The sequence below is a fragment of the Parathielavia appendiculata genome, assembly GCF_033297405.1.
Source record: "Parathielavia appendiculata strain CBS 731.68 unplaced genomic scaffold N657scaffold_44, whole genome shotgun sequence".
In the NCBI taxonomy this organism is placed as follows: domain Eukaryota; kingdom Fungi; phylum Ascomycota; class Sordariomycetes; order Sordariales; family Chaetomiaceae; genus Parathielavia; species Parathielavia appendiculata.
In genome coordinates this window covers 30,832-55,627 of record NW_026944263.1, presented here as the reverse complement: position 1 = coordinate 55,627, position 24,796 = coordinate 30,832, and the positions used below count along the sequence as shown (strand labels likewise).

The 24,796-nt window shown below is 56.3% G+C and overlaps 6 protein-coding genes and 1 non-coding gene across 7 annotated transcripts; 5 read left to right on the top strand and 2 right to left on the bottom strand.

Moving 5' to 3' along the window:
- Positions 1-456: 456 nt before the first annotated feature.
- On the top strand, positions 457-3,009 carry N657DRAFT_685185 (kinase-like protein; the record flags this gene model as incomplete). Its single annotated transcript, XM_062796755.1, has 2 exons — positions 457-599; positions 660-3,009. The coding sequence occupies 2 exons, from the start codon at positions 457-459 to the stop codon at positions 3,007-3,009; spliced, it is 2,493 nt and encodes an 830-aa protein (XP_062642282.1).
- A 3,103-nt stretch (positions 3,010-6,112) lies between these two features.
- On the top strand, positions 6,113-6,211 carry N657DRAFT_t166. Its single transcript has one exon. It is a non-coding gene; the product is annotated as a tRNA-Val (tRNA).
- On the top strand, positions 6,167-7,381 carry N657DRAFT_651207 (uncharacterized protein). The gene has a single exon (XM_062794114.1). It carries the CDS (start codon positions 6,447-6,449, stop codon positions 7,335-7,337), a length of 891 nt encoding a protein of 296 aa, XP_062642281.1. The 5' UTR covers positions 6,167-6,446; the 3' UTR covers positions 7,338-7,381.
- An 888-nt stretch (positions 7,382-8,269) lies between these two features.
- On the bottom strand, positions 8,270-14,395 carry N657DRAFT_583496 (uncharacterized protein; the record flags this gene model as incomplete). The annotated part of the gene is made up of 3 exons (XM_062789683.1): positions 8,270-8,332; positions 8,515-13,849; positions 13,920-14,395. 3 exons carry the CDS (start codon positions 14,393-14,395, stop codon positions 8,270-8,272), a joined length of 5,874 nt encoding a protein of 1,957 aa, XP_062642280.1.
- Positions 14,396-15,586: 1,191 nt separating this feature from the next.
- On the bottom strand, positions 15,587-17,655 carry N657DRAFT_667165 (Glyoxalase/Bleomycin resistance protein/Dihydroxybiphenyl dioxygenase; the record flags this gene model as incomplete). The annotated part of the gene is made up of 8 exons (XM_062795373.1): positions 15,587-16,504; positions 16,581-16,597; positions 16,747-16,915; positions 16,967-17,120; positions 17,165-17,196; positions 17,235-17,293; positions 17,351-17,411; positions 17,639-17,655. The coding sequence occupies 8 exons, from the start codon at positions 17,653-17,655 to the stop codon at positions 16,072-16,074; spliced, it is 942 nt and encodes a 313-aa protein (XP_062642279.1). The 3' UTR covers positions 15,587-16,071.
- A 283-nt stretch (positions 17,656-17,938) lies between these two features.
- N657DRAFT_713820 (S-adenosyl-L-methionine-dependent methyltransferase) lies at positions 17,939-19,029 on the top strand (the record flags this gene model as incomplete). The annotated part of the gene is made up of 4 exons (XM_062797455.1): positions 17,939-18,100; positions 18,165-18,260; positions 18,353-18,704; positions 18,779-19,029. Coding segments are annotated over 3 exons (528 nt in total), but the record flags the coding sequence as incomplete, so codon positions are not given.
- A 2,516-nt stretch (positions 19,030-21,545) lies between these two features.
- Positions 21,546-22,411, top strand: N657DRAFT_371335 (uncharacterized protein). Its single transcript, XM_062787044.1, has one exon. It carries the CDS (start codon positions 21,883-21,885, stop codon positions 22,339-22,341), a length of 459 nt encoding a protein of 152 aa, XP_062642277.1. The 5' UTR covers positions 21,546-21,882; the 3' UTR covers positions 22,342-22,411.
- The last annotated feature ends 2,385 nt before the right edge of the window (positions 22,412-24,796 follow it).

Genomic DNA, 24,796 nt, shown 5'->3' with positions numbered 1-24,796 from the left:
ATCTTGATGCTGCGATTGAAGGAATGGAAAAAAGGAGGCCTTCGATCATCGATGAAAACTGCAAGAATTGGCCAATGGAGCGGCTTGTCAGCGGCTTATGATCATCATCCGGACCCACTGCACATCCCCCGCTTTCCTGCGGAACTCAGCCGCTGAACAGGGCTGTGCTCTGCATCGCTCCTCCCACGCCGGGATTCCTGCCGCAAGAAAAATGTTCCTAGGCCTGCAATCAAGTGCCGACTCCGTCCCGCAAACGTCTTCGTTTCGACTTGATACCCTTTGCATTGCTCTGCTTTTATTTTTTTGGGGTCTAGGAACGGTGTTATGGCGAGAGTCTGATTCCACGATACCCCTCCGAGTCTCTTTTCCCCTCCGCCTTCGACCCTAACATTCGCCCCGTCTCGACCGACTGATCCCCTCTTCCCACCCAACCCCACGGGGCCCCGCTTCGCCGTCATGGGCGACGTCGCAGACGGATGGCACACCGTCATACCCACATCCCATGCCGGGATGAGCAGGCTGTCCCAGTCTCAGTTGGAGGAGTGTGAGCGCCAGATCCTCAAAGAGTGGGAAGAGTCGCGGCACCACTGGTCCGGAATGTACGCAGCAAGGTTGGAGGGGGTGAAGTTGTCCCAGAGCGAAAGACTGACGGGAGACAGAGGCAAACACGTTCCCCTCGCCAACACGGCCGAATCAGAAAAGCTACACGAACGGCTCAAGCTCGATTGCGACACCCCCCTCGGCAATGGGGCCTTCGGCGTTGTGCAGAAAGTCAAGTTCCACGCCAACAACCGCCCAATATGTCTGGCACGCAAGCAGGTCCGACCGCCATACCCTCGATATCCCCTCGACATGCTGCGCGACGAAGCCAACGTCATGGACAAGCTGGTTCATGAACACATCGTGAAGCTCGTCGGGACATATTTCTACCGAAGGAAGCTCTATCTCCTCCTGTGGCCCGTTGCCGTCTGCAACCTACAAGACTTCTTAGCGGACATTGACCTGCTTAGGACTGGTGAAGGAGATCGCCAAGATATCATCAGCCACCTACACGCCTTGGATTTGAAAGACTTGAGCGCTATCGACCAGCCGCGTTCCTGCCCCAAAGTCTCTATAGATCGGCCTGGCTGCCCTCTTCAATACCTTCGCCAAATGATGGGATGCATTACCCAAGCCATCGAGTACTGCCACAACACCGATGTTCGCCATCTTGATCTTAAGCCCTCGAACATCCTCCTAGCGCCGGGTCGCGTTTACCTAGCCGACTTTGGGATCTCGAAGGACGTCCATGACCGCGAGAATACCATGACCAGGGGAATGCCTGGGACGCCCAAGTGGCGGGCTCCCGAGCTCCGTCACCACGATACCGACTGGTCTATGAGAGCAGCCGACGTCTATTCCCTAGGAATGGTATTTCTTGACATCGCCACGGTGGTCCACCACGCCCCTTCGGACGAGTTTGAACATATGCTCGACCACGTGTCATCCAATCCAGGGGATTTCAAGAGACTGCACAGCTATCTGCACAAGCTTGAGCTTCAAGCTCTCGCGACACAAGAGATTGACGACGTCAATGCGCCGACATTCGGCCCGAGACATGTGTTACATCTGATTTCGAAAATGGTTTCCCTGACGCCCTCGTCACGACCGGTTATCTCCCAAGTCAACAATGAGCTGGTTGAGCTTGGTGGAATTGACCAAGTCTACCACTCAAGCTGTTGTAGGAAGAGCAGCCGTTGGGTGATAGATCGCATGAACACCAGGCTCAAGGTCGTTGCCGCCGAACGAGACCACTTGATGGCGGGGCACGGAGAAATGGTCAAGCAGCTGCAGGTGCTCAAGGCCAAGGATGAGACGTACGAATCCCGTCTGGTGAATGAGAGGAAGGTACATGCAGACAACATTGCCAAGCTGCAAGCACAGCTCGACAAGGAGCGGAGTGAGCGGAGACGGTTGGAGGGCGTTGTAGCCGAAATGGAGCAGCAGCAGAGCAGGAGACCCGCCCGTCCCGGCATCCCGCGGCCACCCTCGGGCCCTCGACTGGTTTCCGGAACAGCCAATCCGACCGGCAGCTCTGCGGGCGTGACGATGCGGACGCGGCCGCCCCCCCAGCCGCTCCCGATTACTGCGCCGCCACGATCGCCTCCCTCCCAACCGCCGCAGCAGAGCACAACACCGTCAGTCGGCCACGCTCCCCGACCCAGTTACTCCCAAGCCGCTGCCGCCGCCGCTACCGGGATAACCCCCAAAACCGGAGCCCTAGCAGCCCCGCTGCGTCGAGACTCGCTCATCCCATGCCCATCACCAGCAGCAGCCATCCCGCACAGCAGCTCGAACCCCGACTTGACAGGCTACACGCTCCGATCCCGCAACTCGGGCTCCAAGTTGCCGCGCGCCATCAATCCCACGACTCCGATCCGCGCCGGCACGCCAAACATTCACCGCGACCCGGAGTCGACAGACAGCACCCAGTACAGCATGAGCGATTCGGTCTTCAGCCGCATGAGCTTGTCCAAGGCGTCTCTCGCCGGGACAAGCGTAGCGGGCACACCGCCGCCGGCCGCTGCTCACAGCCCTGCTGCTGTCATGGACATGCGCAGAGCGCCGAGCCCAGTCGCTGCGGCGAAGGTTGAGGCGCGCAAGGAAGAGCCGGCACCCAAGGCGAGGTTTTCTGACGATGACGAGGTGGAGCACGGGTTGGGATTGGGCCTGACGGATCGCGAACGGGAACCGGAACGGGAACGGAGAGAGAGCCTTGTCAGTGCGAATAGTAGTGTGAGGATGGGGGTCGGTGAGCTTAGTTTTCGGGATACGGCGAGCATCGCCAGCTCGGCGGCCATCGCAGCGGCCGGGACGATGAGTCCTGCGCCGAGCGAGTCGGATGTGTCGTCGCCGAGGATGGTGCATGCTTCGTTGGAGGGGGTCAGCGGGAGTGGGGGGGTGAAGGTACCGCCAATGCCGACGGCGAAAAGTTGGGCGGATGTTGCTAGGAGGGAGAAGAGGGTTTGAGAGGTGGATTGAGGCCTGCGTGTGAGGTTATACTCACTTGGGCAAAGGGTTGTGGATTGGGGAAAGGATTTTGATGTCCAGCGGGCCGCCTGAACTGGCGAACTGCGCGAGACAAGGAGGGCGGAGAGGGGTTGGCCCTGGGCTTTCTGTGGCTGTCCGCGACGAGGCAAAGGCTAGCCCACTTATGGCACAAGCGAGCGGCGCATGCGCCTCTCGGAAGGGGCAACACGCCGGCTTGAGGAGATGAGCCAGGGACAGAGAGGAGACACGGCTACCTCCGTGAACATTGCTGAGGGCAGCGCCGACCAAGATGACGGCAATGACAAGAATACGGCTCAAGACAACCCAGGTTTGGCAACCAACGACCCTTCACCAATTCCATCCGAGAAACCGAGATTTCATGTTCCGTCATACGGACTAGAAAAACCGGACAATGTCAAAGCCATCAAGAACAGGGTCGGTGCGACTGTTTGTGACGAGAAAGTCGAAGACTCAGGATGGAAGCCCCGCCTCGTTGACATGACGTGCCTTGGCGTCATAGGCTGGTCCATTCTATGCCCGTAAATCAGGTGTTGCCGCTGCAGGGAGGGGCCGCAACATTTACTAGCTACAGAGCAGGTGGAGATGTGGGCACAATGGGGTTGGAACCGAGCTAAGCGCCGTGTAGGTGGTTTTCGAACGTCGAAAGGAGTGATTTTTGGAATCCAACAATAAATCTGAAAAGTATACAAACCCACTACATATCGAGTTTTAGCGGTCCCTTTCTGTGATAGACTGACAGGCGGCCCCTTTGGAAACTTCGGTCCAGTGTCTCCGCGAAGAATGCAAGTTAGAGCCGACGGCTAAAATTCTACGCTTGACTGCCTGACATTCCGACATAGAATCCTCCGACATACGGTCGGGTGGCCCCCCGTTGGGCAACGTGCTGCCCCAGGCTCCGACATCGCGAGACCCAATTGCCCTCGTGGAAAATTCCGCTTTACCAACTCCTAGTGAGGAAGTGACCATTCCCCGGGTGAGCCTCGTTCGTCACTCCATCTTCTGAAACGTCGACATCGAGCATCTTCAACCACGCGGCCTTGACACGCGGCAGGCACTCGCCTTCCCAGTGCTGTCTCTCATAGTCGAGATATTTGACACCAAATGGAAGAAGGTGGTAGCTCTCAACCGGCACCACGCCCTTCCCCCCCCAGGTGTGTGAAGGCCCAGTGTCTCGTCCCCTTCCATAGCGCCTCTACCTTGTCCTACCCGTACCAATCGTTGTCGTTGTACATGACAAGCCTCTCCGGGGTCCTGCTTTTCAAGGCTTGTTCCTCCCCATCGTTGCTGGTCCTGTCAACGACGATCTCATACGTCCTCATGATGCACACTAGCGTGTCGAGGTTCTTTGGCATGACGCAGGAACCCGTAGCCTCAGATGGGCTTGTTCGAGTCGAACGAGACGAAATGCTGGAAATCCACGGCAAGTTCCCTGTGGGAGCAGATGTAGTCGAGCTTGCCCTCGGGGGCCAGAGCGCTGGAGGGGCCACATAGCGACTTGGGGATGAAAATGAGGTCTCGGGAGGAGACCCAGACCTTCATCCGATCCTTGCCCTCGGGCGGTCAGTAGGACCCGCCGGCCTTGACCACATCCCAGGCCTCCTTGCACGCCTGCGCGACCGTCGGCATACGTTTGGGGCCGTTGAACGGCGGAGTCCTTGGTTTTCGAGTTGGATTGCTTCTCTCCCCAGGCGGACAAGCCGACGGGGCTTCGCGGCGGCCAGTTCCCGGATGGCAACCTTCAGCTCGGGAGGGAGGTCGCGGAAACGATGGAAATCGCGCGACTCTGACGTGGCTGCGGGCTAGTGGTCGTCGTCGTCGACGGCGGGCCGGATGGCGTGATGATACACTTCAGGCACATAAGCCCTGACGGCCTTGCCGGCAGAGTGCCTGCCTGTACGCAGTTGAGGCTTGAGAAATCGCTCACGCATCTTGTCAATCCACAGCTGGAGCTTCTGTGCCTCCGCTTCAACGGTTAGGCGACGGACCGGCCCAGCAGTCTTGGGGTGACTGGACCGGAAGTGGGGGCAGTAAACTTGACTGTCTTCATCCTCTAGGGAGACCATGGATAGGATGGTACTGCGCGGACTGCTCAGAGACCGGCCATGGCCACTGCAAGTTGCGGGGTTGAGAAAATGAAGCTCACGAACAGCCCGGCTCGACAGACGGGTATGTTTTGCATGTGTCTCAGCCACAGGCTACAGCCTGGCTAGACATCAGCAGCGTAATGGTTATCCCGACCCGAAAGGTCAAAGATGCCGTCCATCGTCAACCATGATCTCTGGTACTTTGTGGAAGAAATGATGGCGATTAGGCCTAGAAGATCTGACTCAATGCTTCCTGCTGTTTCTCATCAAGTCATCAGGCAGTTGCGCTGAAAGCTTATGACATGCATTCCCACTTAACCTAGAATTCGTAATCCAAATATCCTGTATCTGAGTAAAATGGGTCCATTATAGACCGGCCGCGACGTCCTACCACTGGCCTTCATTGAACGAAGGCAGGCCCGGACTCTGGTGCATGTAGGTAATGTGCCGAAGGTGCTGCCGGGTAGAGTAAGAGCACATGCCTTGCTCGTACCACGTTGACTCTTATAGACCATGGAATGGACACGCGTGTCTCTATTTAGACTTAGAAAACTGTTTCAACGCCACCGAACGCCACCTAATCCAGGAGCCGTACCATTCCGCATTCTCTCTCGACGCCATTCTCATGTACCAACTGATTAACCCCATCCATCCAACCCTACTATGTCATGCAGTAGTCAAACGTCAACGCCAAGACACCGGATCGAGGGGGATCCTCCTCCAAGTATATCTCACCACCATAAAGTACATTCGAGGAAAGTATATGGTGTACATGCCCGGCCTTTATTCCTACAGTAGCTAAAGGTCTGGCACGCCCTAGGGCATAGCGGAGTAGGAATAATAATTAATTCCTACAGTCGCAACGAGTCCCGCCATTCTACACCGATGCCCCCATGCCTTTTCTAACCTCGTTTAAAGGGTGAGGGTTGCTGTTTGAATGCATCTACTTAGGGATTAAATCTGGGTTTATGACTCGAGGTCGACTGGTGTAGTGGTTATCACGTCTCGTTCACAAAGTTTGAACTGCTAGGTTCTACCTACCGAGAAGGTGCCAGGTTCGATCCCTGGGTCGATCATCTTTTTGGTCTCATGTCATCATATTTCCTCCTGTTTTGTTGATCTGTTAACTTATCATTTTTCATCCCATCTCCTAAAACCTTCATCGCTGTCTCGCTTACTTTTGTTCCGCCAAAGGCTGATGTCAAGCCAAGCCAACAGGCAAAACCGCCCGTGCCACACGTAGCGGCAAGTTCCTCTTCTCAACTTTTGGGAAGAGAATAGTCACACACCCGCCTTTGACGACTCGACGAGATGACGCCGTACTACCCATCACGAATTCCACGGCGCAATCGCGTTAAAGCCATATATACAAAATTCGAATCTAGAAAAGCCAGCTTCAAGCCGTTTCCCCGCCTGCCGCCTGAGCTCCGCCAAGAGATCTGGCGCATCGCAGCCTCCTCACCAGCCACGTTCTCACGGCAGGGTGTCTGCATTCTCTCACAACCTAGCGACATCTCTCGCCTGGTGGTTCACGAACCTCGCAACCGATCCCTCCTGGCAACCTCCACCGAAGCGCGCTACGTGGCCCTGACGACTCCCCACCCAAGGCGCCAGTACGACCCGGAGATTGACATCCTCTACATCCCCCGGCACAGTCTCAACGCCTTCCGAACCGCTCTCTTCCGTCCCGCACCATCACCAGCCGACTACTGGCCCTACCACAAGATCCGCCATCTCGCCCTGCCCAGCACCGAAATCTACCGCGTCCTGGCTGCCGGCTCCGACTTTTTGCTCCGGCTCTTCTCCCTCCAGACACTGACTATCGTCTTTCCAGCGCCGTCAGGCACCGTTGACTACTCCCAGGACGTTACGCTGCCGCCGCCGCAACAGTCAACAGCAGCAGATGGAGGAGGAGGGGAGGCGGTTGTTACGCATCTCCGGCGGCTGCCGCGGGACGAGCTGGAGGGTATTACCGTGAGGGCGGCCTACGACCACGAGACCGGCCTGGGGACGTTTCCGATCCGCTGGACCAGGTCGGGAGTGAAGTACCTGCAATGGGTCGAGGCCACCCTGAAGAGGACAGCCCTGCTGCGGGGAGACGGAGGGATCGTCCCGCCGATGTGGAACTTCAAGGCGGGGAGGCTGGGGATCGAGTATGAGGGGGCTTGTTTCGAGGCTTGGCCTGCTGCGAAGAGGTTTTGATGTTGTAGCTCGTACGATATATCAATAGAATTCCAATCCCTTCCAATGAGTGTCTCGTTATTCAAATGGCGTGAACCAGCAGCCTTGGACGTAGGGCGTGATGGTAACCCGCTAGGGGAGCCGTTCGACTCCGTCTCTAAGGCGTCAAGATCAGCGCCATAATCAATGACAAGGCCCTGTGCTGCTGCCACTACAAGTCTTTGTAGTAGCGCCATGACCACTTCAGAGGCAGTCGCTCAGCAACGAGCTGCTTCATGGCAACGTGGCAACGGTTGGTAGGTTGGTCCACGTCCAGACTTCACAGGTGCTGAAGTGCCGTTGATTTATTAAGTTCTCATCACAAGCCATCCAAAAATCACTGGCGGCAATCGCCCTCGTTTAACTGGTAATTGAGCTGCGCAAGGCTATTGTATTGAGGATAGTTGTTGTCCTCATCCTGAGATGCCGCCAGGCACGCATTGTCGCAGATGATCTCGACAGGCAGCTTTCGAAACGTCTCGTGTTCTGCGATGGAGCGGAAGACTCGAGACATTGCGATGGTTGTCAAACAGGAAAACGCAGGTAATAAACCGTATTGCACTTCCATCCCTCTATCCACCAGCGCAAATCATCAATTAACCGCTTTTTGCCAGTCTTTCACGCCGCCCACTCATTCCCACAGCCCAGGACATAATCCGAATGCACCGCAAGGTTCATAATAGACCAGACCCAATCCAAGATAATATTGCAGGAATACGCCCTACTAAAAAACGTGTATTTTTCATCATCCTGATTCCGCTCGTCGCTTTCCTCCGCCTCCCTTCCTTCCCATACCAATGCCATATCAATACCAATAACTACTGATACCACTACTAATATTACCTGCTGATATTTCCCCGTGGTATCTCATTGTCTGTCCCCAACCCGGACACTTTTCATAGCAAGAACTCGACTCAAGCAAAGTAGCTCTTCCAGAGGACACCCTCCAGATCCTCCAGCTGCTCGCTCGTAAAGTACTGTAGACACGCAAGTCAGCCATCTTTGCTCTACACACCATTACTCAAAACCCTGGCTGAATAACGATAGAGGGGATCTCAGTTGAGACAAGGGATGGCCTGGGAAGTGATAGGGGAGAGGGTTGCGGTATAGGGAAATAAGAACGACACACAGAAAAAGAAGAGAGAGAAAAACAACTCACCTTCTGATCAACCCCCCAACTATCCTGCCTCGTCTTTTTGAACTCAGCCAGAATCGCCTTCGTCGCCTTACCCACCACCCCGGGATCACTCGCCGCCCTCGTCGCCAAGTGCGCCAGCACCTCCGGCATCCACCTCGGCGGCGGCGTCGCATACGGAAACGCCTCGACGAGCGCCCCGAGCCCCAGCACGGCCGCATGACGCCTGATAATCTGCCTCTGCGCATCGACGGGCGTGTCTGTCCCGGGAACCTTGCGCTTGGGCATGGGATTCATCCTCAACTGCGTCTCGAACCGCTCCTTGAGCTGGTAGATGATGGGGCTGCGGATCGAGGCCGGCGAGCAGCGGATCATGCCGGCCAGCGTGGCGCTCGCGCAGTCGCGCACCTCGAGCTGCGGGTCCGCGAGCATGTCGCCGACGGCATCGAAAAGCATCTGGCGCTGGGCGGGCTGCGTCAGGAAGAGACGGCGGAAGTAGACAACCTGCATGTTCACGAGGGCGCGCAGGCGCTGGTGCCACGAGGCGGCCGTCTTGCCGACGCGGATGAGCATGGCGATAAAAGCGTCGTCCTCGCCGTCACGGAGGGGGATGTTGGGCAGGTGCCGGTACACGTGATAGGCGAGCTTCATAAGCTCCGGGTCTTCCTTGACGTCCATCATGTGCAGGAGAGCTTCGATGAAGGGATCTGGGAAGAAGGGAACGAGTTGGATGCACTCTTGCGACGAGAGCATGCTGTCGAGCCAGATAAGAACCGTCTTGGAGCCGGATGTGTAGCTGGATGGCGTTTGCTGGCCGGGGGTGCGCTCATGCCGCCACTTCTCGAGGCGGGCGAAGACGTCCTTGATGGTGGCCGCGAATTCCTCTGATGGCTGGTAGGGACGGATGCCGGTCGAGGATGCGGCCTTGTTCTGCTCGAGCAGCGTCGACACGTCCTTGAAGGACTCGTGGTACCGGGTGCGGTAGATCGTCGCGATGATCCTGCCAATCGACTCCCGCACCGACTTGTACGGATGGTCGAGGTGCGCGAGGCAGTCTTCAAGGATAGGCTTCTCGTGGCGGAAGTGCCAACCCGCGTCGTTAACAATGAACTCGACAAGCTGCATCTTGGAGGATTCCTTGAACGCGGCATTCGAGTTCATGTCGAGCCGGAACGACGCCAACGCTTCGGTTAGCTCTCGAGACCGCCTAGGATCCTTGTCGTCAATGACGACGTGCAGGCAAGTCATCCAGTATGAGAGATTGTCTGGAGTTAAATCGTCGGCGATGATCCGAAGCATCATCGGGGCCGCGAACTTCCACACCTTGTCCCGTATCGCCTGCGGATCGTCAACGCTCCCAGCAAGCAGCGCACCAAGGATCTCGGCGGTGGCACGGTGCTGGTGCTTATCACTCCCGTCGCCATACACCTCCTTGACCATCTCGACAACCTCGTCAAACGTGGCAGACGTCTTCCCAGAGTGCATCAAGTCGAACACGTTCATGAGCAGCACGACGTTCTGCATCCGGAAGCGGTCCGCCCCGGAATCTCTCGGCTCCTGCTTGAGATAGTCAAAGCACTGTTGGAGCCACGGCCTAGTGATAATCCTGCCGATCTGCTCGCGCACACGTTCTTCGACCTCGTCATACACGAACGGCTTGGGGTCAGCAGGTGCCACCGCCAGCTTCTTACCCCAAACCAGCCAGCCCGGGTGATCCTGGTCGACAAAGTATTGAACATTGTCGTATGTCTCAAACTGCGCGAGGAACTTCTCAGTCACCAGAGGATGGTCTGTCGGCACCGCCACCTCCAACTTGTTCGGGTCCGTTTCCTCTTCGGTGAGATAGTTCTTGTATTCATGACCGTAGGCAGCGCGCATGTCGATGGCCGTGAATAACGCCGAGAATGCCGACAGGTAGTTCGCTCGGAGGCTGGGGTGTTGGTCGTTCGCCCCGTTGGCGACGAGGTCGATGAACTCTGGATTCCCAAGCGTATCAAACCGCAAAGTACAGTTCAATGCAAAAATGGTGCATCTGTTGGCAACCTTCCAGTGTGACTCGCGTGCCTTCCTGATCAGCTCCAGGCCCAGCGACGCCTTTTTCGCCTCTACCTTGGTGCGACGATCCTTGATGAAGGCGTTCCGACGCTTGATGGCGGCCGAGCAGTCCTCCGCAGGGCGAATGGTCTCGACCAAGTCTCGGTCAAAGATGATCATGCGCTCAAGCGGCTTTCCAAACTCGAGAAGCGGGTACAGCGCCGAGGATCCGAGGCTTTGGATCGACGCCTTGTCAACGCTGGCGGTCTCAATGTAGAGGCGCATCAGATCGGGAGCGAACCGCCAGTCGCGCATGACTGTTTTGATCAGGGTCGTGAACAGGAGTGTGTACATCGCTCCTTTGATGCGGTCATGATCGCCTTCCTCGAGTGCCTTGCGCAGCCTGTCTAAGACGACCGGTATGACCAGCGGCCTTCCCCCTAGCAGTACCTTGAGCGAGGAGTCTTGCGCGTTTTGGGCCACCCGGCGCACGTCTGTGTACGACGAGGTGCAGGATTCGGCGAGGTCGAGAAGCAACTGCTTGTCCAGCTCGCTCTTCTTCCGGTACGCCGAGTTGTACTTGACGCGCTGAAGCTGGTACGCATCCGCGCGCTTGATCAGCAGCGGCCGTGGGTAGACCTTCCGAAGCCCGTTGATTCGGAACGGTGAAATGTCGGCCTTGTACAGGCGGAGAAGGCGCTCCAACGGATGGGCCGACCGCTCGATGCCGACATCCGTGATCCACGTCCTGTACGCGGCGTACAGGGCCGTGAAGCACGCGACATCGTCCTCTTGATTCACGTTCAAAAACGCGTGAGTTTGCGAGAGGAGCCGCCCAATATCCTCGCGCAAGCTGTGCAGGCGCTCGTACACGGGATCCTGGGGACTCAGCAGGTACCCGGCGGCGTACCGGAACTGCCGTTTCATCTCGTCGTCATCCGCAACCTCGGCAAGAGGGTCATCATCCTGCTCCATCATCGCGTCGCCTTCTTCATCCATCTTGTCGCCGTTGGCATCATGGCCGGCCGGCTCGCCCGAGGCCCGGAGTGGGTCGAAAAGCGTCGCTATTCCCGAGATCATCAGTCTAAGTGCGGTCAGACTGCGTGACAGCTCGTCCGACCACTCCTTGTTTTTCCCTTTCCTGTTAACCGGCGGGTCGTCGCTCATGAGCTGTTCGAGCCTCCGGGCAGCACTCCTGGCCTGACTCTCGAAGAGCTCCACCGCAAAGAGAATCTCCGCATGCGACGGACGATGCCACTTGATGGTGAGCTCTGACGGGGGAGTTTGGCGGCCCCAGTGCTCGACGTCCAAGCCGGCGGCGATGACATCTGGCTCGTAGAGAGCGTTATCAATGGGATACGTGTGGGTCAAGTTGAGCAGGAGATGGTGTATGTAGTTTGAGATGTGGATGGTGGGCAGGCCTCGACACTTCTCCTGCATGTACTCGGCAATCCCAAGGAGCTCGTCCTTGTACCTCAGCACCTCAGCGCCCACATGGACAACGCACATGCTCAGCAGGCTGACGTGCCAGACGAGGGCACGGTCCCGGGGAAGCACCTCGGTGCCGCTGCTCCGATCCGATGCCGCCCCGTTGTAGTCAATTTCGTTGCGGATGTTGACGATCAGCATGGGAATGAACACCTTGAGTGTCTTCTCCGGGTTGACCTTGCACAGCGCATTGCAAATCCATGCCATGGCATCCCGGGCTTGATGGACAACGTGGCTGGAAACGAAAGCGGCAAGCTTCTCGAGCGCCATGTCAAAGAGCTCCGGGGATAATGATGCGAATAGGGGCGTGAGGGCAGCGGGTAGGGTGTTGATGACGTTGTCTTCGGGCGAGCCTGTGCGGAGGTGGCTGGCGTCGGGGAGGTTCTCGAGCAGTGCAAATACCTTGCCCAAGAGCGCGAGCACAAATTCGCCGAGACCAGCAGTGGACGAGCGCAAGATGCTGGCTTCGTCCTCATCAGTCAGCTCCTCTTCGTAGCAGATTTTGATGTCCTGCCCTTCCCGCTCCATCCTCTCCATCTCGGCCTGCACCCAGTTCATGGCAAGGCTGGTGTCGTGAATGTCATCATCGTCACGGGCCAACGGCACAAACGGTATGCTGTAAGCCACGCTTTGGATGAAGTTCAGTGTGTGTTGTGTCTTGCCCAGGTCATTCGCGTCAATGCCAGGCAGCGCCAACGCCAGCAGTGCGGTAACGTGGCACCGGTACCCTTTCTGCTTGCACATGATGTTGGCAATCATCTGCAGACCGCACAAACTTGATGTTGTCCGATGCACCTCGACCAGTCCCTGCAGACTGGGATAGAACCGCTGCAGCGCACCGGGGAGCATCAGATCGGGCTCAAGGTAGGCCAAGCCTTGCAAAGTTGAATAGTAATAGTTGACCACCTTGGAGCTCTTGGCGAAGAGTCCCATGAAAGTCACCTCCCTTAGGGAGAGGACAAAACGCTTCTTCAGCTCGTCATTGATCCGTCGCTCGGGCGGTACGTCGAGCTCGCCACTCTGTTCCCGGTTCCAACGCGAGACAAAGTTATCCGTCAAGTAATACGTGAGTTGCGCTAGGAAGCTGGTCCATGATCCCTGATTGGACGGGTGGAAGAAGGTGTCGATGGACTCCATCAGGCCTTCGAGATTTGCAAGAATGGAATTTTCGGCCTGGAGGCAGAGAGGAGATAGTGAGAACACGATCCAGCGTGCGATCATATGCGGCACAGGATACTTCTTCTTGTCCTTCTCCAGGTAGACGCCCAGGCCGGACCCGTAATCAATCGACGCGTATGGCGAGTTGGCCTGACCAACAGGGATCTCGGTCAGCCTCAGGATGGCGGTGAAGATGAGGTCGGACTGCTCGCGAGTGAAGATCCCATGCTCCGTGAAAGGCACGTGGGTGCAGCCAAGGTGGTCCCGAGCTGTGCGGGAAAAGATGTCAATGAAGCTCGCATCGAAGGCCTTGGACCTGGTCATGAGAGACCATAAATGGAAGAAGGTCGGGAAGAAATCTGAAGGCTGCGACTGTGGTTCCGTGGGGGGCGCAGGGCCGGTGGGAAGCATGACGGCGAGCGCAAAAATGACGATATATGCATTGGAGAGGCCCGAGGTGCTGAAATATGGGAGTAGCTCCTCTAGAATCGCCCGTCTCTCCTTGGGGTCGAACCACGCCGCCACGTGTAGACCAAGTTTGAGGAGGTGCTTGGATGATCTTCTCCTCGGGCCTTGGTGCGCCGGGGCCTCATGTGGCAATACTAACGCTTTCAACTCTTTCCACAGCGGCTGCCAATCCAGGGTGAGATCCTCGCCAGCCTTCAGATAGTGCTTCTTTCTAAGATGGAGCGATGAGAAGTCAGTACTCCGCACAAAGAGGGTTCGGACGTGAAGGAGTGGAAGCCAACCTCGTCAACGTAATCACCATGCGGGCAAATCGATCGGCCGTGTTAATATCCAGGCCGGGAGCGAGGGCAAGATGGTAGTACAAGCGCGCGAGACAAGCGCGAAGCTCCCTCGTCATCTCGAACTTGAGGTTCAGCCATCCGTTGAGCTCGCGGGTCCAATGCACCGCTCCTGGCGAGAAGTCTTCGGCCAAGATGGAGGTGTAGAGATTTTTGAGGATGCCGTTGAGGGCAGCATCCCGGTGCGCCTCGTCTTCGACATCGAACGGCAGCAGGCGGAAGTAGCTGAACGTGCGGGGGCGGTAGCGTTTCTTATCGTCCTCATGCTGACGCTCTCCGTACGGCAGCCCCGGGGAAGTAGCCCGGGAGATTGTCTCGAACGAGGGGAGTAAGCCTGAGAGAAACGGAGGAGCTGATCCATTGACCGAGGCAGTGAAGCCTGCAGCCGAGCCCGAGTGTGTTTCCAACGTTTCGTCCATTATTGCCTTTGCGCCGTTGACGATCGTCAGGCCGCACAATCCCGTGATGTCGAAGTAAACTGTTGTGGGCGAGCAATGAACCCGTCGGAACTGGGAACGTCAAGATTTGGACGGCGTGGAAGGCTGGGGGTTGAATTGGTTATTGCAGTCGGTCCTCCCACTCATTTCGCCCCCGGGAGGCTACTGCAGTCGTTGGTCGGCTGCGGCGACTGTTCGCGTGCTCGATGCTCGCTCGCTACACCGCGGAGGCGGCTCCGTCTTGGGAACGGTCGGAAAGCAGGACGTCCAAATGAAGCTTCCTTGATGCAAAGACCGAATCCGGAGACGGGGTGTTGGCTGTTCCCCGGGCAGTGGGAAGGTGTCGTAGCTGTTGGTTGCGGCGGACCACGAAACCGGGGTCGGCGACGTGTAAAAATGCCGTATTTGTATTGGACGCTGCCGTCAACCACTTGGAGGGACCCCTCTGAACGCAAACTCAGCGGGTGCACCTTCACGGAGGCGCGAAGCCGGCCTTGAGATTCGATACCCAAGGTCAATCAGGTGTCGAACTGTTGAACGCCAGAGACGCTGTACTGGGCTGTGCGTGGTCGGCTAGGGTCTTGCAGCAGTACTCCGTTGGCATGGGAGGTGAAGGCGATGAAGCTCCAAAGGTGCGGGACCAGGCGTAACGTATTACGGCTGTACATCAAAAGCTTGGACCAACTGACCCGCTGTTAAGCTTGGGGCAGTCTTTGAGTGGAGCTTTCCGCATGTATGTCCCAGCTGCGGGGTTGAGATTTCGTTAGACTCGGAGGTGAGTTGAGAAAACTGATAAGTTATGTACGGAAGAAAGGAAAACTGCATAGGTAACAGGTAAACGAGACACAGTAGGCCAGTTGAGCAAGTGCGGGAAGAGTGGCTGAAAGACTGAACCCTGAGAGGCAGGACACGAAGAGTCACAAGCGAACGCGATAACAAAGCACATGAGCAAGCGAAAACGAACAATCCATTGCCACGGCAAGCTGATTCTTCAGCAGTTTTATGCAGGAAGCCACGGATGTGCTACGCGGTCGCTTCGGCCTGGAGGTGCAGGCACCCAAACCGTCAACGCAAGCTTCCGAAAGGTGCACAAGGTGGGGCCGATCCGGACCATTAGTCCGGTCGCAATCCCCATCATGCTTGTCACGCACTGCACAGTGGCACACGACTTAACTGCTACCCGTTATCAGATTCGTGAGAAAGTCAACTTCCCAGACGTGGCGCATGGCCATCACAAGTGTGACAACTTGGCACGCCCAATGTTACTATTCACTTATCCACCAGGCAACCACACGAGCGAACACTACCTCGGGACCCCAATGCCTGTTGTTTCGAGCTTGCTGCCATTGGTGATGATAGTGTAGGCCTCATTACGAACCTGCCTGTCTAATGTAGACATGTCCTGGCATTCTGAAATGCAGCCATCTGGAATGATCAACCCGGCAAAGCAAAGCACATCATTCCGCCGACCGAGGATACGAGGGCAATGTCCCTGAGCGTCCGCCTAAAGCCATCAACTTGAGCGGCATTTCAGGCCTCGCTCTTCTCCTAGCTCCGAGTCCCTTCAATTAACCCTCTTCGTCTCACCTTCTTTCACACTCGTCGACCTCGAGCAGCGACCCCCGTCGCCCTGTCTCTGCTTTTACCGTCCAGCAGTCCTACTCCTTGCAGACGGCCTCCAACCGCCAGCCATCCGGATCCACCACAAACGCAGCAAAGTAGTTGGCCCCGTAATGTTTCCTCACCCCCGGCAGCCCATTGTCCGTCCCGCCGGCCGCCATCGCCTGGGCATGGAACTCGACCACCGCGTCCCTCGACGGCGCGTCGAAGGCCAAGTGGAACCCCGGCCCCGGAGGCGACGCGTCATCGCCGAACTCGAATATGTTCACGAGCTCATGTTTCGCGTTGGGGCCGTACCCGAGCGTGCGGATCTTCTTGGTTCCCGGGGTCGAGACCTCGCTGTCGTAGACCAGGTGCAGGCCGAGAGGAGCCAGGACCGCCGTGTAAAAGACCTTGGCGATGTCGTAGTTGCGCACGCCAATGGAAATGTGGCCGAGGGGGTTGTGGTGGGACATGCTTTTAGGTAGGCAGCTTCGTGACGTTGCTGAGGTGGTGGAGGGGGGTTCGGAGTTGCTGGGCCCCGCCGATGCCGACGACATGCATGAACCCGCCGAGTGCTGACAGCTAGAGTGGATACCTTCTTCCTCCCATCCCATCCCCGCCTCCCCCTCATATCACAGTAAGGTATCAACCACTAGTTACGGGCTTGAACAACTAGCTTTTCACATCGGCATCATGTGGTAGACAAAGGAGAACAGGAGGTGAGTTTAAACAGGGCATCCGGTCTCGGTGGCAATGGCCCTGCGAAATTCTGGCATCAGCCACTCGTTCGCGGCCGAAAGGTCGAATTCTGGCGAGCTTCGCTCCTTTATGATCAGATAGGCGTTCTGGCAGGGAATCGTCGACTCGCCCGCTCCTGGGGCTGGGAGGAGAGGACAGTCGCTGTCTGGTTCTTCGTAATCGTCTGCGGCTCTGGTGTCGGCGAAAGAAAACATCATAGTCTGTGTGCTGGCAAATTGAACCTGTTCCGGAGCCGCCGCGGCTGTGCTCTGGTTCGGGGCGGTGCCGCAGGGGCTTGGAGGGATAAGACCATCAGCTTGGTGAAACGAACTGCTTAGAATTTGAAGCGTGTCCTTGGAAAGCCGGGCTGCTTGCGTCCAGATTTGCAGTGCCATGTTGAGTGCAAGTTACGGAATCTGGGCCCTGCTCTTGAGGGGATGCTGCTGGTGTCTGCGATGCCGGGACCTCTTCCGCAGGCCACAGGCCATGCAGCCGGTTGACCTCGGCTGTCAAAGATTTTGATTTGCTTGAAAGATTCGTCTAGCTTGGATTGAGCGTCCGAAGCGCAGTTTCCAAGTCGGCGATGCGGCCTTTGACTCGAGCGCGGTGCCGCCGCTGGTTCTCTGGCTGTCGAGCTGCGTCAGGGCCGGGCGGCTTGCTTGAGAATTTGTGGGCTCGAGCATGATATTCTTGAAGTCCATTGGATGAGAAAAAAAAAAACTGATCAAGAGAAGCAAATGTCTACAAATCGGTATTGTCGGTCTCAGTTAGCACGTTTCAATCTGCTGGTAAAGCAGAGTGGCCCTTCGGGTGTAGTCGTGAAATGTTGCAGACAAGGCCGAGAAGCAGGCAATTTTGACGACAAAACCAAGAATATCCGCTTACAGTTGGTGTCTTGGCATTAAGTGGTCTACCTATGCCCGATTAGGCAAATATCCAGACGGACTACGATGACAGCACTTACACCGTCGCATCATGGAACTGCACAGATGTTGTTGAAGGGAAACCCATGAAGATAAATACCTGACAAGTACCACATTGGTCAGATCGAGGAGTCCCTGTCCTTCACAACAACACAAACGACATAATCGGCCTAACACCCCGAGAACACCTCTTGCCACTGCAGTAACCTTGAAATCACCTCGAGCCCTCAAATATGGACTCGTCCGAGATTTAGAATCAAGTTCGCGAGACTACAACTCCGCTTCGCGCAACACCAGCGTCAAGTACGGCGAGACGGTGGCCAAGTTATTTGGCTACAGTGCCGACGAGCTGGCCAACATACCCCAGGACGCCAACCTTGGCCTGAGTTGCGGCAAGCCACTGTCTATTGCCAGTTTGAAGGAGGTAAGCACCACGGATCACCTGTGATTCAGATTTTCCTTGACGCTGAATACTCTTTCATGAACAGGGCGAGACCGTCATCGACCTCGGCAGCGGCGCCGGCTTCGACGCCTCAACCAAAGTCGGCCCCTCAGGTCGCGCAATCGGCATTGACATGATCGATGTACTTCGCCCTTCCTATTCCCCACTGGCTTCCTCAGGGCATTCTTTCACCACCTACCTAACAAACCCGCCCTCTATTTCTCGTATAAGCAGGACATGCTCGCCCGCGCGAATCAGATCCTCTCCACCTCCACGTCCCCAACCAAATCCAACATCACCTTTCTCAAAGCCAACATCACCTCCCTGCCGGTGCCGCCTGATACGGTGGACTGCGTCATATCCAACTGTGTCATCAACCTAGTCCTTGCCGCCGACAAGCCCGCCGTGATTGCCCGAATGTACCGCGTTCTGAAGCCTGGCGGACGGGTCGCCGTGTCGGATATCATCGCCAAGAAAGCGCTGCCGGAGGGGTTGAAACGGTAAATGGCACTTTATGTGGGGTGTATTGCTGGGACGAGTGAAGTGGATGGATATGAAGGGTGGCTGAAGGCGGTTAAGGTTTATGGTGAGTGCTCTACCTCACTTTGAGTTCGTAGTTCCGCTTGAGAATCATGACGGGGATGCTGATTGTGTGATTAGAGGTGGTGACTGTGGATACAGGTGCGGATTTGAATGTCTACTTGGAGACGGGCCAAGATGGTGAGAATAAAGGAGGTTGCTGCGCGCCAGCTGATGCACCGGCTGAGGCGTGTGGGAAGTCCACTGAGATGGCGAGCAGTGGATGCTGTGTTCCCAAGGGAGTAACAGCTGGCAAGATGGATCTCAATGAGTTTGTTGGTAACGTGAGTGAATGTTCCAGACATCAAGGATTCAGAATTCAGACATTGAAACAACATGTACTCTGGTTGAGGCTAACAGTTAGCTTCTACCTTACAGGGTCGTACAAGATCTTCGCTGTCAAGGAGTGAGGATGGATGGGTCGAATGAGACTTTGATTCCTGATTGAAAGGCTGACTGGATATGAAATATCTTCAACTTAGGGAGTGGGAACTTCGAGTGGCACATTGGCTTCAACGCACGAGGGCAGGGTATGATGGACTAACCGATCGGTTCTGGGATTGTGACAAGATCTTTAAGTCAATACTCGAGTATCTAGTATGAAGCGTTCGTCCGGTCGACAAAGCTCGAATCAGGCAAAGGAACCTGCCATCATCGCTCTCCTGCCGCGCTTCGTGATCAAGGGCGGCAGTCCCTCTCGGCCACCGCGTACAGTGGAAAATCTATAACACCATCCCGGCACCAGAAAGTAGCCGGATTCCTTCCTTGAAGGTCGATATGTCAGCTTGTCTACCCCGCTGCCCGTACGAGGAGCGGCCCGTAGACGGCGGACCCAGTCACCGCCGCGACCACAAGGCATAATTCTATTGGGTTTCTCGTAAGACATCTGTGACCCTCGTCACGTCTTGTCACCTGGAGCGTTCGGAGTCTTTGGAGTCGGCGGGGTAGGAAGAGGAGGAGGAGTACTCGGGCGCGGTTCGGGGCCGGCGCGGGTTTGGGTTCGGGAAAGGCCGGCGGGTTCTTGCTTGTCATGGCGACGGCTCAAGACGTGAGAAGTAGGCCAGGAGATGAGGCGAGCCGACCGTTGAGCAGATGGCCAACTGTTGATGTGTTCTGGCGTAGTGGCAGCGTTTTGCTATGACAGGCGCATGCAAGACGTCGTGGTGTTTGTTGGGGTACGTGATGCTACCATCCACGTTTTCCCATTGCTAACTAGGGCCCAGCTCACCAGAACCCAGCCAGGGTACCAACCCAGCCTCTCTTGTCCCCGGCCCTTGTCTCGTCCTCGCCTGCTGAGCTTAGTGACCTCGCGGACTGGTCATCGTTCCTGGCCGCGCGACACGCCCACCATAATATCAGCCTGGCAAGGCGCGATGGCCCCCTGCGCTGTAACGACGGCCCTGTATCGATGGCAGTTGTTGCAGCAAGGACCATATTTGTGGCTTCGGCCCGGGCTTCTGCGGCGCCGATTGTCTGTGTCAGTGCAACGCCAAGGCCATGTGCGGTAAGTACAGCGAGAACGGCGATATGCCCTGCGGCTTGAAGCCGTGCTGCTCGGCCATGGGCTGGTGTGGTGTGAGTAACAATGCCCCTCGTTTGGACTTGACCTGGGGGATGTCGGCTGATAATGGAACAGACTACAACCGAGTTCTGCCTCTCCACGGCACATTGCCCTGCCAGGCAGCGCCGCGCTGAGTATGCGCGGTGACTCGGACGACGAGTGCGAGGACCCTACCCAGTCGATGCCTTCTATACCGCAGACGACCCCACCAACGCTGCCGCGGTTCCTGACTGGGAAAAAGTGATCAAGAATGACCGAACCGTGGACGCCAAGCAGTACGATGACTTTACCGTCGTCGAAGTCTCAAGACCCTGGTACATCGTCGGCTTCGTGTACCTCACCCAGGTCCGGCGCGACTATCTGCGTACCTTGCGCGCGACCGGTTTTGTAGGTCTCTTCTGTGTTGTTACCTCATTTTCTTATCACCTTCGTGTACAAGTAAATACAGGTACTGACAACGCATTCTAACCACATTCAGTTCGCGGCTTGCCATGAAATGCCACCAGACAGGCCGACGTCGGCGTCGGCGACTCGTTCTAAGAGATGGTCACCTAGGTCCGAGGCCGCTTCATTCGACGCAGGCCCCATCTTCAACGACACAGAGTCAAAGCTGAGAACTGAGACACGCCCGGCAAGAAAGCCAGAGTGGTGGACTGGAAACGGCACTCACTGGGCCTTGGGCTACAGCAGCATACCGCCAAGAACATCAACTCCGGCACTGGTCGGTGGATAAACCTCCTCTCCCGCATCTACAAGTATCAGCGCGACGACTCCGAGTGTCAGGGGCACTATGTATACGTGGTTGAGAACCGGTTTGACGCCACGCACCCGGTGAGTGGGACCTTTCCAGCTCGAGTTATGGTAAGATAAGTAACTGACATACTCACAATCCTTGACGTCCGGCAGCGCAAACATGGATTTCCTCCCCACGCCTCGAAAGTACGGGGCATAGTATGATGACCTCGCCGTCGATTCCGACCACGCCGCGGCCGCGGCTTTGCTTGTCGTAGGTCAGCTGATTGGCGTCTGCGGCATAGAAGGGTTACCCTTGTTGGCGTATGTGCCCCCTCCCCTTGAGGCCTTGACTTATCCCCTTCTCTCTGCCTCCTGGGCACCGGAAACTTAGCCTAATGAACACACATCCCAGCAACCCGCCCTCTCCCCAAGGTACTCACCCCTGCTTGGATTGAGCATTAACCTACTTCAAACCCTTCTTAGCTCCTCACTCTATACATTGGTAAAGGCTGTAGAGAAGTGAAGCGAATGGAACCAGAGGACGGTGAACATCTCGTCCCGAAAGATACCCAACACTGACATGTCTCATAGACTCAAACCAAAGGCAAATTCCTTGAATCCGGACAGTCGACGGGAGGTTCAAGTCTAATGCTCATAGAAGCGCTTATAGACACCCTGGAGCAGATTGCACTAGCGGCATTGAGGGCGATCCATTGTGCTCCTTACGTGGTCGTTTAACCCGCCGCCGCGTGGGAACGGGGGCATGATTGATCTGATTCGTGAGACATCTCCTTTCTCCGCCGGACAAGCCTGAAATTGTCAAGAAGATGCTGAAGGCCCTCAGCCGGACAGTCCAGATAAGATCGACTCGCAGCCAAAAGAACCTCATATGTCGGACAGCGGCAACAAGTTCTCGTGGTTTGTGCCGACGGTGTGGAAAGGCCAGCTCGACGATGACATGTCGTGCCTACTCGATCTTGATGCCGAGGGCTGCCCCGAGATTGACATTGACCGCGACCTGGACGAGATCTCAATCAACGACCTGGACAATTCCTGCGTCGCGGCGCCTGTCACCAAGAGGCGAGGCCTGCAGGGGCCGGGCGAAGCGGCTCGCGCACGGCGGCAGAGCGGTGGCAGCTGTCCTGTCTTACCTGGCGACGGGGGAGATGGAGATGGCGGGAGCGGCAACGACGGCGGTCTAGGCGACCAACTCGGGCCGTCCAAGACAGCCACCTACCTCAGCGGCACGCCGTCGCCCACGTGCACAGCGAATTGTGGCACGTACTGCACAAACTTCTGGTGCCGACCCGACCGGACACAGGCCAGCCGCCGCACTTCACCGAGCTAACGCGGCTGCCTCCCACCACCACCGTTCGCCCTCCTGCCGCCTTCTCGAATGTGCCACCACCGCCCGCCTCGAACACGGACCCAAGCCCAGGGATCACAACCAGCTGACCCCTGGCCGAGCAACTACGCGTCCACGCGGAACTACTCGCATTGTGCGGCGCCGGGCGGCGGGCACATCTGATGGAGATCCAGAGACAACAGAAGATGGTGATCATCAATGGTGGTTCCATACAGTAGTGATCCTGGATGTGTGATGGCTCTGGTGGGCAGGGCTGTAACCCCTGCACCAGATGTGGGGCAACCCGGTCTGCCAAGGATGTGGGGCACCACCCACAACAACATCCTGTGAGTAACGAGCTCCATGTGCGCGGCAACTTCGACGCCGGAACCCCCCGAACCGACTCCCAACCTGCCGGTCGTCGCGATTGAGTGTTTCGATCCGCCCACAGCTGAATTGACGCAAGTCATCTCCAAATCCACTCCATATGCACAGAACAAATCTTCTAGTTCCCCATGTTCCAGTAATGCCCACTAGCAGCTTTTGTCGCTCTTCCTGTGGCAGCCTGTTGTGTCCCAGTTGGATGGTCAGGGTCTTATGCCTTCTCGACTCTCTCTCCCTTCGCGATGTCTTCCCAGAAGTCGAGGAATTGCGCCATTGCTGCTTCCGGGTGGGAGGCAGAACCTTAGCTTTGAGAACAGAAAGGCCAAGGTACAAGCATCTTAGGGTTATCCACCGTGCCGGACCTAACGGAGGGATCTGGAACCGCTTTTCAGCCTAGTGGACACACTGGCCCTCAGGTACAGTACCATGGAGTTACCGCGAGTGACAGCCCTAAACAGAAGGAAAGAAGCACAGCTGGTCTTGGGGTGTTCGTGAGACGCTCATGAAGGGTCAAAATAGCATGCAGAGTTACCCCCAGTGATCTGAACTACCTTAGGTAGCTGGGAAGAATATGAGTGGTGGAAATGATTGCATTCTGTGATAAGGCACCTCAGGCTTTGAGACTCAAGCCTATGAAAAGTATACACTCAACGATGAATCATAAACGGATATTGACCAAATTCCTTGTTGACCTTCAAGGCTTCAAGGCTGTTCTCAAGCCTCAACACAGCGCGTGTCCTCATATTGTATATTGTGAACTCGATGGATACGGCACAATCCGTCCTTGTCTTACTCCGCCTTTATTGTCCATTTCACCCTTGTGGAAACAGGCAAGGATTCGGAGTCCGAGGAGGCAGTTGGGGGCCTGGAGGCGTAGGTGGAGGGTTCGGATGCGGAGGCGGTGTGGGTGGTGGCGAAGGCTCCGGCGACATGTCGTAGGTTGTGGTGAGTCTGTGTGAAAGAGCGATGATTTGTTCCTTAGAATTGCTAAACATTCCTGCAAACGTCAGACAGAGCTCTGGTGGTAGTGGACCTTACGCAGTCGCCTTCATTACAAGTTATGCTGACGAGGTCCAGTGCCGATGCCGTTTGAGCCAGCGGCAGCCTAGGTCACAGAACGGGTACCACCCATATAATGTATGCAATAAGTGATGGGTGCTTCCTGCGCTGCTGGCCTCAGTAGTGACACTGGCCTTTACAAGGGAGCTTCTGTGGCCTGTCCTCTGAGATACCTAAGGTACTATGGACAACATGGCCATTACCCGTTTCATCGTAGGAACCGTCAGAGTCCTAACTAGTAGCTGAACACGCTATCAATGGTTCAAGGCAAATGACCATGTGTCATTCTGGTTTCCGGCTCTGGCCTTTTGAAACCGTTCGTGAAATAATAACGCAGAATGACTCTCGACTCACACTCCCAGGTACTCGTTCGATTGACGCTTCCATACAGCCCTTGACCTAGAAATTCTAGGCCTCAAACACGGATCCAAGGTTTCTTTGCTGGTAATCAGGCCTATTGACCTGGAACCATCAGAGTGCCATGAAGGTAACGCACATCACCCATTGAACACCCGATTGCTGACTGTATTTGGAGCAGGTGCCCGGATCACCTGTGAAAGATCCAATCAATGGCAGCACATCGATGACAGCACGGATCGGCTTCTGATCAAAGCAAAGAAACGTAGCCTATCGAGCCCTATATAGCAAGGGACCCCGAGCGACCCGATATGGTGGCTTGCACAAAGTCTAGTAGTACCCGACACTGCCCACATCGGTTACCGCTCCTCAATATCGGCGAACCTCATCAGCATTCTCGGTTCGGCACGCTTAGCTCTCAAGACCGCACTCTGATTACAGTTCTTGAAACGATCATTAACCTTCATCAACATCTCAGATTTCGCCCTTGACAAGCAAGGACCATTCCGACCTTCCCATCCGGCCAATTTCCAAACTCACGTTGATCTCCAGCTTCGCTCAGAACTGGGAACAGTCGCCACGACTCGAACACCGCAGCCATGTGCCACGAAGAAACTATCATCTTCGCACGCGAAAAGTGCAACAATAAGTTGAGCGG